We start from the raw sequence: 13,110 nt of genomic DNA on the forward strand, positions 1-13,110 counted from the left end.
CCACCACTACCACCACCGCCACCACCATGCTCAGGGCTCCCTCATACACCTGCTGGCGCGTTTCCTGCAGGAACAAGAACTTCGCACCTTTCTAGCATTTGCATGCCGGGTGCTCCCGGGCTCCTGCCAGCTGGAGATGTCCTCTTGGCGCCTTCCTCTGCTGCTCCCGCCTCTGGGAGTTGTCCCTTCCGGGCCTTGGCTCCCACTGGGGTGGGTCCGGCTCGGAATTAGGTCAGGAGAGCACTGGTTGCATAAGGGCCAAGAGCGGCCCGGCCCGGGCCGGGCGGCCCCTCCTCCACGCGGGCGGGCCGGCAGGCGAGATTGTGTAACGGCTGAGGTAACTGAAGTGGGCCAAGCTCGTCCCGCGAGCCGGTGCGGGGTGGGTGTGGGGGGGGGAGCCCTCGAGCCCGCTGCCCTGTGACTCATTGTCACCGCTTCCTATCACACGATCCTTGGCTGAAATAGATGCTACCCTGCCGCCGCCGCTGCCGCTGCCAGCCAGCAACCAATGCCCTCCTCTCCTACTCTTTAACCCCGCGAGCCTAGCAGACGACCGGACCAAAGATTCCCAAGGAATCAGGAACTGGGCACATAAGGAACACACTTCTGTCCCCCACTTCCTTGTAGCCTTTGCAGCTTCAAAGACAGTGGGGACAGACCCACATCTGACTAGGCTGAGATCTTCCCCCTTCACAGTTTTCTCGGGGGACCTGTTTGCTCTGCCTTTATCCCACATCTGCACATCTAGCCTCAGGAAGTGGCCGCAAGCAGCAGGTGGGCATTCCCAGGCTTTGGAAAATTATCAGTAGTTCTGCAGGTCGGCAGACAGGAGGGCAAGGTGGCTACGGAAGTCTGCCAGGAAGGAGGTGACTGCCAGACAGGACTTGGAGATCTGAAGGTGCCCAGGACACAGCTCTGCCTGGTGGAGAAAGGGGGATGTGTTACAGGTTCTACTCGTCCAATCTCCACTTCAACCTTCAACAGGTCTTGTAGGACTAGCACACTGACAGGACAAGGCTGACCATTGAGGGAAGGGAGCCCCCACCGTGTCCTACACATACCCTGTCTGTGCCCAGGCAAAGTAGACTGTAGTAGTTGCCACAGGACTGGTCTGTGTTGTAGAAGATAAAGGATACAAAACACTGTCAACTGGTTGCAAAAGTCTTAAAAGCAAGTAATGGGCATTCATGGAAGTGCTCAGCACATTCCTGTGGGGTGGGGGTGAAGGAGTTGAGGAGGGGTCATCAAAGCTTATTTTAGGCAACAGGAGCTGGAGCCCAATGCTGAGGGATAAGAATGAGGTAGTGAAATAGGTTCAGGCCATTTAATTACAGATCTCTAAAAAGTGACACCATTTCTTTCAGCCATTCCTTTCAGCTGGGAATGTCCTCTGGTCCTCTTTTACTGTTGCTGCTCCCACTTGCCCTTTGGGGGGAGGAGTCCTCCTGTATTTTAATTAGTCTCAGAGCATTCAAGAAATGTCAAGACCAGTGTCTCCCTTTTTGGAGGAAAGGGGGCCTCCTCAACATAGTTTCTTTGGCCTGGAAGATGGTCAGTGTTTTCTTTCTTCCTTCTTTTTGATCAGTGTTTTATTAATTCTAATACCTAACCACCCTCAGAAAAGGGAACTTTGTTCCCCACCTAAGTTTTAACCTGTAACTAGTTAGCAATGACTGATCAGATGTGTAACCTTAAGCAGATGTTTTCCTTGCTCTGGCCTTGACTTTTCCAGACTGGAGAATGGGTCAGCTGTGCTGGTTTACCTCTAAAGGCCTGTCTAGCCATGATATCCAGTGATTCAGATGGTTGATGAGAGTCAGCTTCGTGTTGTTCCTACAATCAATGACTTAAAAGAATGGGAACATGGTATTTTGTGGGGGTGTGGGGTTGTGGGTATGTTTACATGCCAGTTCTGTGGCTTGAACTTAGGGCCTGGGTGCTGTCCCTGAACTTCTTTTTGCTCAATGCTTGAGTCACATTCTACTTTCAGCCTTTTTTTGGTAGTTTAATGGAGATGAGTCTCACAGACTTTCCTGCCCAGGCCAGCTTTGAACTAGATCCCCAGATCTCAGCCTCCTGAATAACTAGGATTACAGGTGTGAGCCACCATTGCCTGGCTGGAACATGGTATTTATGAATCTTATACTTTCCTTTCCTTCAAGACAGCTTTGGGTGTACCGGGTTTTGTCAGAAAAGATGTTCCCAATGTCACCATTCATCCTACCTAGACGACTAACATGGACTTGTCTTGCTCCACACCAACATAGGGCTCACATCTGTCCATCTTCTCTCATTTCCTCTTTGGCCTGTTGTTTGTTGGTGATACCTTACTCAGGAGCTAAGCTACTAGGATTTCCTTTAGGTCAAAGTCTCTAATGCAACTTGGATAGTACAAGGCCTCTAAAGGACTACTTGCCAGAGAGAAACAAATGTGCTTCTTTGCAGTTAGGGAAGCTCTGACTTAGAGCAGCTGGGTATGGAAGGCGGGATGCTATTAGGACTAGGAATGGAGCTTAGTCCCTTGGATCCTCAGTTAAGAAATTGTAGACGACTTGTCTTTGCTCAAGATTCATCCTCATATAGGATTTATCACATGCTTGGGGCCATTAATGAGGGCTTTTGTGTTTTCTCACAGATCCAAATGATGCGTTGCTTTACAGCAACCGGTCTCAGATCAACTTTACATTGAAATCACATGAAGACGCTCTTCATGATGCAGAAATAGCTTGTAAACTCCGCCCAAAGGGTTTGAAGGTGAGTGGGGGGCAGGCAGGATGATTGGACAGGAAGGAGAGGGAGGCAGTGATTGGCAGGAAGAGCACTATCCCTGGGGTTAGTGATGCTAGAGCAAGGAAAGGGCTTTCAAAAGGAGCCAGAGGATGGAGGGTGTGCCCATGGCAAGAACTGATTCAAGTGTGCAAGGGAATTGGATTCTTCTCTAGTTCTGTATTTAGTTGGGGACTTTCAGAGCAACCTGGACTTTGTTCATAATCCAGGTTTGGGAGAGTCAGAAGGCCAGAGTTTATGTTCCAGCTGTGCTACTTTTACCAGTTGTGTGGCCTTGAGCAAAATTGTTTAACTTCTCTTTTTCTTCACTCCTAATCTGTAAAATGAAGATGTTCAAAGCACCTACTAAATGGGGCTGTTGTGGGGATTATCTGAATTTGAATAGAGAACAGGCTTAGCACAATACCTGGAATGTAGTCACTCCTCTCCTTCCCTCCCTCACTCCCTCTGTCCCTTCCTTCTCTTCTCTTTGTCTCTTTTCTTTTTTTTCTGTTCTTTTCTTTCTTCATGCCAGTCCTGGGACTTGAACTCAGAGTCTGGGTCCTGTCCCTGAGATTTTGTGTTCAAGATTAGTACTCTATCATTTAAGCCACAGCTCCACTTCCAGCTTTTAGTTTTGATGGTTAATTGGAAATAAAAGTCTCATGGACTTCCCTGTCTGGACTGGCTTTGAACATCAGTCCTCAGATCTCAGCCTACTGAGTAGTTAAGATTATAGACATGAGCCACTGGCACCCAGCTTTATCCAGCTTTTCTTGAGAAAAGATATTAACTCTCACACAATGGCAGTGCATTTTGTTTGCTTCCTTAATATGGAAAGGCAAGTTGCCTGTATCTTCTAAAATTTAGTCACACAGGATAACTGGGGAGAAACACAAGCAAGGAGGTTGATGGAACTGCTCAAGTGGTAAAGCACCTGCTAAGCAAGCCTAAGGTTCAAACCAAAGAGCCACCAAAAAAAAAACACATTATTTTATGTTGTTGGTTTTTTGTTTTTTTTTTTGGTTGGTTGGTTGTGGGGCTTGAACTCTGGGCCTGGGCGCTGTCCCTGAGCTCTTCAACTCAAGGCTAGCACTCTACCACTTGAGCCACAGCGTCACTTCCGGCCTTTTCTGTTTATGTGGTGCTGAGGAATCAGCCTATAAGGCAAGCACTCTACTGCTGAGCCACCTTCCCAGCCCTGAAAAAAAAACCCAAAAACATTATCTTAAAGTATGCATTTAGCAACGTGCCTGTGGCTCACACCTGTAATCCTAACTACTCAGGAAGCAAAGATCCAAAGGATCAGGGTCAACTCCAGCCCAAGCAGAAAAGCCCCAAGACTCCATTTCTAATAATAACCAGCAAAAAGTCAGGCCAGACAGTTAGCTCAAGTGGCAGAGTACTCAACAAACAAGCAAAGGAAGAAGTTTGAGACCCTGAAAACAGGCAGGCATCATGGCACTTGGATAGCAAGTATCATTTTCTGCATCTCTGTCTGGCCCAAGTACTTAGTTCAACCATGTGTAAATATTTTATTCAGAAGATTCTATTTAAGCCTAGGCTGTGCTACTTGCAAGCAAAGTGCCCTGGGGAAGTGGCTTCTTGGGGCTAGGAATGTGACTTAGTGGTAGAGTGCTTACCTAGCATGCATGAAGCCCTAGGTTTGATTCCTCAGTACCACATAAACAGAAAAAGCTGGAGGTGGTGCTATGGCTCAAGTGGTAGAGTACTACCCTTGAGCAAAAAGAAGCTCAAGGATAGTGCCCAGGCCCTCAGTTCAAGCCCTAGAATTGACACAGAGAGAGAGAGAGGTGGCTTTTCTCTCTGATTCCCAAGTGCCATCATGTATATAAAATGATGTTATTCCTAGCAATACTGATTGCCTTATAGGAATGTTTAAGGGTCAAAAATGAGCATAACCAAGAGAACATTCCACAAGCTAGAAAGCTTCCTGGGTTAACTTATCCAAGGACAGTATCATAGGATCATGATGTCTTATCTGAATTTCATGAGACAAACATGTTCAGAATATAGTTTTTCTAATTGAAGGAAGACCATACTTTCTAGTCAGAAGTATCCTTAGTAAACTCAGGACAGTGTCCTAATCATTTGTATTACCCAATCATTGTCCCAATCACAGTCATTATACACAGTACCTCTGCAGTGAGTTACATGAAAACTCACAGTAAATCTCACAAATACTTTCCAAAACTTTTCATCACCTTAGGTAAGGTGTTGCCACCTAAATGAGTTATATAATGTCAAGCTTATGAAAATATTGGGCTATTAGATTTCCTTTTGGATCTAGGAACTTCAGATAAAGCATTGTGGATCTTCCTACTCTACCGTTCATGTGAGGGTGAAATTCCTAGGCTCTTTCACAAGAAAGTTTTCATGGATGACTCTGGGTCAGTATGTTCTTTTGCCTAAGGAACATATTTACAGCCTAATACAAACCACCATTGTCTTAAGTAAAAGGAACTTTAGTGGAGGCAGTTCTGGCATCTTTGTGGCTCAAGTCAGGAAATTGCCTGGAGGTAAGAGAACCTCCCTTATAACTTTAAAAATTTTCCTGTCATGAGCCTAGGGCCTAGGGCTGAAAGCAGTGATATCATACAAGACAGTTAGCATTTTTGATGAAATGGAAAAAGTGAAGGAAGAGTTGCTGACAGTATGAAGCAGGAATTACATTTCCTGGTGGTTGGGAGGAAAGGGGAGGGCAATGCAGGATTTTTTGGGACATAGAAAGAAAAGCTGATAAATCCATTTCCAAACCACTTCACATTCCCATTTGTGCATTTCCCACCATTTCTATGGGAATTGCTCTAGAGGAAACGCTTACTCTGGCAGCCTTAAACCGGCCATCCAGTGAGCATCCAGTGGTCATCACGACTTGAAGACTTTACAGTTGTTAGTGGGGGAAAGGGGAAGGGGACTACCCTGAGCAGGTGCAGTATATGAATTGCTTCCTGAGACTCGGGAAGCCCCTCTAGCTTCCATGCAATGTCACATAAGCCTTGCTCCTTCTGGCCCTAGTTCATATTGTTGGGAGAAGCAACTAGGACATCAGCTAGAATTGGGCTCCAGAAGGAGATGGGAACATGGGCAGAAGTTGATCAGAGGTTTGCACCAGGCCCAAGGCTCAGCTCAAGAAGGCAGCTCCTGGCCAGCCCCTCTAGCCATGCATAAGCATGTGAGAATCTGATCATTCCATTCACTCTCTAGAGACACAAAGAGAAGGCAACCCTCTCCCATTTTCTTCTTTCTTTTTCTTCTATGTGTTCTGCTTTCTTTATAGTCTCACCCAGCACATTTGGACTTGAACCCCAGGAACCCTAAAACTTCTCAATTTTTTTTTTTTGGTATGGGGAAGGAGCAGAAATGAGCTGAGTTCCCAGAAGCAAAAATCTTGGTTCAACCACGAGTTATCCCTCTGAACAATAGACTGCTTTGTGGTGAAGAGTGTTCTCAGAGTCCTTATGTCACAGTTGCAGTCCCAAGTTTGTCATTAGTGATGTTTGAGGTCCTGGGGAGGGGGTTATGCTCCTTCTCTTGGGCCTTCTTTGGAAAATGATGCACAAGTCTAAGTGCTTACTCAAGCCACTCCTGTTGACCAGCTGTCTGTTTACATATCAGTTCAAAGGAAGGTCTACCTGACTGAATAGGCTGTGAAAGCTGGGCTAATGTAGGGTCCAGTGGGGCTTTTGGCTATGCTCACGATACCTCATTTAATGGTCGGACAGAGCAAAGGTAGTGCAATAAACTGGTGAAGAATATGGGCTTTGGGACAGTTCCAGGTTCAAATCCTGCTTCTGTGTTTTATCAGCTGTGTTAATGTAGCCAAGTTACTTTTCTGAGTCTGTTTTGCCCTCTTTCTGATAGGATTAAAAATAGTTGCTTATGTGATAAAGATGCAGATAAAGAGTTCTTTGAAAATGCTTCACACAATAGTGACTGCTCTGGAAGTACTCAGAGATGGTTAGTAAGAATAGTAGCATTAAGAATGTGAATAAGATGAGACTGGATGCAAATGTTTTCCTCCCTCCCTCCCTACCTTCTTCCTTCCCTCCCTCCCTTTTGTTATGGGGCTTAAACTCAGCACCTGAATGCTGTCCCTAAACTTTATTGCTCAAGGCTAGCACTCTAACACTTTGAGCCACAGTGCCACTTCTGGTTTTCTGGTGGGTAATTGGAGATAAGAGTCTCACAGACTTTCCTGCCTGGGCTAGCTTTGAACCTTGATCCTCAGATCTCAGCCTCCTGAGTAGCTAGAATTGCTGGCGTGACATGAGCCACTGGCACCTAGCTAATGCGAATGTTTTCTTGCAGGCACATTTTAGAAAGGCACAAGCCTTAGTTAACCTAGGCAAGGTGGAGGAGGCACTACGGGAATTCCTATACTGCGTGTCCCTCGATGGAAGGAACACAAAGGCGAGATATGAAGCTCAAAAGGTAAATTGGGATGACACCAGGTCCATTTGTCTACTGTATCCCACTGACCTTTCTTTTCTAGGGAGGGAGATGAAGCTACTAGCCTTGCTGGCATTTGGAATCCTGAGTGGGTGGTCCCCTGGATTTAGGGGACAGAAGAGAGACAGAGTGTCAGCTCACCACCCAGAAACACTACCTTCCTACTGTGTACATTCAAATTGATCAGCTTTTCTGAATTTTGTAGGAGTCTGTGAGGAAAGCTTTGACTCAGGGTCTGAATTATTAATGGGATATAAAACCAAATACTGGAAATGGCACTATGGCTCAAAGTGGTATGGCACTAGCCTTGAACACAAAAGCTCAGAGACAATACCCAGGTCCTGAGTTCAAGCCCCAGAATCCGCACAGAAAACAAACCCAGACACTCACCAAGTGAGCTAACCTGAGGGTAGAGACTTGCTGAGGAAATTCTGATTGTTAATGAAAAATCTGGAATATAGGGTTACTGGCAGTTGTATAACTTTTCTTTGTCTGAATTACAGTTTCACCAGTCATATGGAATGGCCAGCTCCTGGGAAGGGATGGTGATGGTGATGGTCCCCGTCTCACATAGGATTCCCACTCCAATTTCATTTCCTTTGCTGACACTTAAACATGTTGTGTCACAAATGCAAAGTAGAACCATTAGAATATAATCCAAATAGTTCTTCCAACATTTGGGTCCCAGAAAAATGTAGTATTACCAAAAAACGCATGATATACTAACAACATGATGGATTTTACTGTTTCTTGTTTTACAATTAACTCTCCTGGTGTCTGGATAATTAACCTAAAAGTTGGATGCTAATAGTTATCTTTGCTCTCTTATGTCCCACCTTCTACTCATGACCAGGCCACAAGGCCTTCTGTTCCTATATTTTTTGGCAGGACAATTGAAGAAGAATATGAATAAGAAACAAGACTGGTTTCTAAAGGCTCTAGAAAGGAGTCTTTAGCAAAATTGATAAACTTGGTGAAAGCTGGCCTGTGGATTTTCTGCCTCCAACAGAGAATTTCCTGTTAGAGAAGTTGCTTTGACCTGGTTTGGGTGTTTGGATAGAGTTGGTTTTTTGTTTGTTTGGTTTTTTTTTTTGGCGGGGGGGAGGAAAACATGTATGGATCAGGGAAAATTGTTCCAACTAGGGACCTCTCCTCACATCTTAAATTTCCTGAGCCTTTCCTATACACCAGACACTGTGCTAGGTGCTTTATGTGGAAGATATAATTTAATCTCCACAACTTCACTATGAGGGTAGGTGCTGTGATTTATCTCCATGTTGCAGGAGGCCAATGCTTGGTGACTTTCTAGAGCTTGATCATACATCTCTTGGTAGGTGGGAAGACTTTCAAACTCAATTTGGTCTGCTTCCAATGTCTACCCCTTCTTTATTCTAATATCCTGCTGTCCCAGAAGGATGTGTCCTGAATTTGAATATTTACTGAGAGGACTGAGAACTAGCAATGGAATTACCCAATTCTGGAGGGACAGTTAAGAGAGCCTTGGGGACTGGTATACAAATGCTCTAAGAGGCAGGTCTTGAACACAAGAGGAATGTGATTTTCTTCTTTTTTAAAACCTCTTTGTCCATTCTCTAGCCTGGGAGATTCTGGTTATCATCAGCTGGATGGACATTTCTCTCCAGTTTGCTTTTATAGATGGGCTGTTGTTATTTTCACCCTTGTCTGTTGGGATGAAAGGCAAGGCATTTTCTGAAGTTCTATAGACCCACAGAGGCATATAAAGTCTTCAAGGAACTTGTAATCTTATATTTGTTAATGGTAATGCCAGACAATACATGTGAATGTACACCAGTGATGAATGTTAAAGAGTTCTAAAGCTAGTGTGAGATTTTAGAAGCAAATTTCTGAGTGCCGTGAGACCAGAGCAGACCACAGAGAGATCACAGAGAGACCTTAGCTTTACTTACTCACTGGATTGCTTCAATTTTAGGGCTAAAGATTTGACAAAAATGGTCCAGATTCACTTAGCATTAATAAGCTGCCTTGGAACTCGCAGCCCTGTGTTTCTTTCCGGTGTTTTTTTTTTTTTTAACCTCAGATTCTTTTTTGTTCTTCCCTTCTTGACCCAGTTGTGCCTCTCTAAGGATAAAGCTGCCTTGAAATTGACTTTCATTCATGTGGAATGATTTTGCTTACTGAGAGTTGACTCAAACTTTTGTCTTCCAAATCCATTGAGAAGGCCTAGAGTGAAAAAGATCTTAGGTAGTGAAGAAAAGGAGGGTACTGACACTATTATTTCCATCTTGTTTCCTTTGATATGTCCTTCTCACTGTCCTTTTCCCTCCTGCCATCCTCTGCCCATTCATCCTGGTACCCTGGAAGGTTCATTCTCTTTTGTGGAGGATTCCAGGGAGACTGCTTACCAAGTGTGTTGCTTCTGTTGGGCTTCACTGTAGGACTTCTGAAGGCCAATTTTGGCTCCTGGAGAGGAAGGGCTTCTGAAAGTTGGCATTTAGGTTCTCGGGCATTATGTCTCCCCAGTTCATTCCTCTGCAAACTTACACCTGGGGAATGGGTTTTCCAGAGCTGGAAGGAAACAATGAGATCCTCTGAGGACTTTGAGCAGAAAGCTGGGCTTTTCTTTGGGCCTGGGATGGATAAGTATTCAATTCTATCCAATGTGCTGAGTATTTATTAGGCATCTGTTCTGTGCTCTCCAGAGCTGGCCATCTGGCTGGAAGAACTTATTGCTGTGACACAATTCCAAGACCACTTAGGATGGCTTTGTTGGAGACACTGTGTCATCATCTGTAGAAAACATGAAAGGGCAGGTGAGATCAGAGAGATGGGATTAGTAAAGGAAAGAAACACTTGAGCTGAGCTTTGGTAGCCTAGCAGGGTGTGATTTGATGGTAAGTGCACTTATGAAGGAACAGTATGAAGAAACTGGTGGGAGCTTGGTGTTCTGTCAGATTGCCTTGATCAGTTAATACCCTGACTGTGAGGTCTGAACAAGGGTATGGGAGATCCTCTAATAGATCTTCCAAGTCTGCACATACTGCTAATTGCAGACACTTGATATTTCAGAAGCCCCATGACCTGCTCTTCTTGAGTTACATCTCTCTCTCTGTCTCTCTCTCCCCATCCTTCCCTCCCTCTCTCCCTTTCCCTCTCCCTCTCTCTCTGTCACTCTCTCTCTCTCTCTCTCTTATAATCCCTGGTACCTGGAAGAATTGGAGCAAGAGTATGGACAGCTAGTAGTGCAGCCTGCATTTGAATGAACAACTTTGATTACAAATATGTTCTGCTTCTTCTCTCTATTCTTCCAGCCTCTCCAGTTGCAAGCAGAACCAGCAATAGACTAGAATCTGCCTGCCTGGGGTACTTGAACCTAACCTAACATTTTCTGGAAAGAGAAGGCTCAAATAAGAGAGAGGCTACAGAAGAAGAGGGAGGAAGTTTAAGTTGGGATTTCCTAATACTTCATGGTTCAGGTCCCTGGATCTGAAGGAATTAAAGATACAAGGGTGATAGTGGTAAGAGGAGAAAGCAAAATGTATAAGCCAAGAAAAGAAACAGTGATAAACCTAGGAGACATTTATAGCTTTTTGTCCCCTCAGGTCTTGTAGACATGACTCCATGTTCCTCAACTGGAATTTTGCTCCTGACTTCACCACTCTTTCATTCCAATGTGTGGATGTTCCTGTGGAATAGTAGAACTGAAGTGGTGACTCTTAATATTGTCTTGGTAACAGGCATCTGTAGTGCCTTCTCAAAATCCAGATTCTTGGGCTGCACTTCAGACCTGGGGAGATAGGAATGGGGATAAGAAATTTGGCTTTTTTTCATAAGGAGTGATTCTGATGTTTGCTGAAGCAAGAGTCCTTTCCCTGGTGTGTCCAGGGATACTAGTCCAAGGCTTCCTCCTTGGAGTTTTGCCCTGCAAGGTCTGTCTCCCTCCCTGATCCCTTCCCCCCCACCCTACCTGAGTACCTGTAGAAACTTAAGTAGTGAAGTCTTCTGTTTTATGTCACAGCTTCTCCTTAGTTTCTTTTCACCATCAGTCCCGGGGGATTCTCCCGATATCCTGAAGCTGTTGGCACCTCACCCTAGATTAAAGGAACACGTAGGAACAATGTCTACTGAAGGCACCAGTCATAATCTACCAAAGTTGTCACAGGTAAAACTCAACTCACCTGGTTCACTCGTGAAGCTTTGTTTTGCTGTTTTGTGGGTAAACGGAGAGAGTAAGCCCTAATTTTCCTACTATGGCTTCTAAGAAAGAAAAAAAAGACATATATAAGAAGGTTACTTCTTAAAGATACAACTGTAAATTTCAGGCCTAGCCCCAAAGTTTGTTTATTATATTTCTTTTTAAGTTTTGGTCAGATCCAGCCAAGAGAAAGATTTGGTACAATGACAAGGAATTGACCCACTTCCCCGGGAGCCATATAATTGGGGTGGACTTTTTTGTTTTGCTTTGGGGCGGAGTCTGGGAAATAACCTTACTGCCCTTACTTTCCTGAGTTTTGTTTGTTTAAACTACTGGTCTTTGAGCATCAGCTGAGGTCCTTGTGTAAAGGCAACTCCATTTGATCTCCAAGTGAACATAATTTTAAATCCCTGCACTATACCTACATATAAGTAGGCTTCCCATATGTGTATATATGTGTGTGTATATATATGTACACATAACATATGTAGTGTATATGTGTATATATGTATATATATATATATATATATATATACACAATATTTGTAGCAGAGAAGAAGAAAGTTTAGAGAGAGGGTTAAGTTGAAGTTCTTGGAAGACAAATAGTTATGTCTATCTCTCTTTGAGAATAAGAGAACAGAATATAGAGCCTGGGCTACAATTGCTAGCCTTCCTAATAGAGGTTAAGGGAAAGAAACTGGGCTCAGAAGTCCAGACTCGACAAGAGTTCAGTGCTGAATACCTTGGGCATCTCTGGCAACCAGCTTCTCCTTCCTTTATGCTAGTATTCTTTGCTTATATATAAGACCTTGGCACTTGCATTTCATTATTTTGTGTCCCTGCTCTGAAGAAGGAATTAAATGAAAACATGCCTGCTTTTTTTTAGAGCATAATGTGGAATATTCCTGAAATCAGAGAGCCTCCAATGGTCATTATTCCACGTGAGAATGCTAATACTAAACCCAAGTGCCTGGACTTTTACTTGCAGCAGAAGCTGAGATGAAGAAACAATAGTACTCCTGGCTTTCTAAATGTGAGCCAGCTGGGAAAAGGGGCATAGGTTTTCACCCAAACTGCTCTATAAGGCAGTATATATTCTTGCCTGCACAATGCCTTGGACCCATGGAAGGTGTGTTACTACAATACTAGGATACAGACATGATAGAGACTGAGAAAACTCACATGGGTTTCTCTTTACTTCATCATTTTCCCTAACTCCCCTTCATGTGAAACATGATGAACCTTTTGACCTGTGAACTATGACGTTAGAGTCTACAAAAGATTCTCCAGATAAATCTACATAAACATGTCATTGGATTTATTTCTAGATCTGTTTTCAAATTATCTTTCTCCTGGACAAAAAGCTAGAGACCATACTGATGGTTTTGCCCAAAGATTTTGTGTCTTTTTTGAGGCTCAAAGTATTAGAAAAGGAATAGACTATCCCTTGATCAGTATAGCACATAGCTTTGAGGTAGCTTGGCAAACCTGTGAACAGACCTGGGCCAAAGCCTTATTGAAAGTCCTTTTAGAGCAGGGTTTTGGGGATTGCACATGGCTGGGAATGACAGTGGGGGGTGAGAGGAAGTAATGAGTGTCAGGATCTTTCCCTTACTGCCTTAAAGTGGTTGCTGGAGAGTGATACAGATAGGAGGAAGAGGGGGTGTTTTCCTTCTGTTCCTCCTTCCCCATTGCCC

The 13,110-nt window shown here is 44.2% G+C and overlaps 1 protein-coding gene across 2 annotated transcripts in view; it reads left to right on the forward strand.

Moving 5' to 3' along the window:
* Lonrf3 (LON peptidase N-terminal domain and ring finger 3) overlaps positions 1-13,110 on the forward strand; it is a 37,736-nt gene that overhangs the window by 1,414 nt on the left and 23,212 nt on the right. The window contains exons 2-4 of one of the 2 annotated variants that reach the window (XM_013019861.1): positions 2,636-2,754; positions 7,099-7,221; positions 11,237-11,380. In XM_013019861.1, coding sequence (XP_012875315.1) covers positions 2,636-2,754; positions 7,099-7,221; positions 11,237-11,380 — 386 coding nt within the window. The remainder of the gene's footprint in view (positions 1-2,635; positions 2,755-7,098; positions 7,222-11,236; positions 11,381-13,110) is intronic. The other variant, XM_013019862.1, reaches the window with a different exon arrangement.

Source organism: Dipodomys ordii, unplaced genomic scaffold (assembly GCF_000151885.1).
Source record: "Dipodomys ordii isolate 6190 unplaced genomic scaffold, Dord_2.0 Scaffold47, whole genome shotgun sequence".
Lineage (NCBI taxonomy): Eukaryota > Metazoa > Chordata > Mammalia > Rodentia > Heteromyidae > Dipodomys > Dipodomys ordii.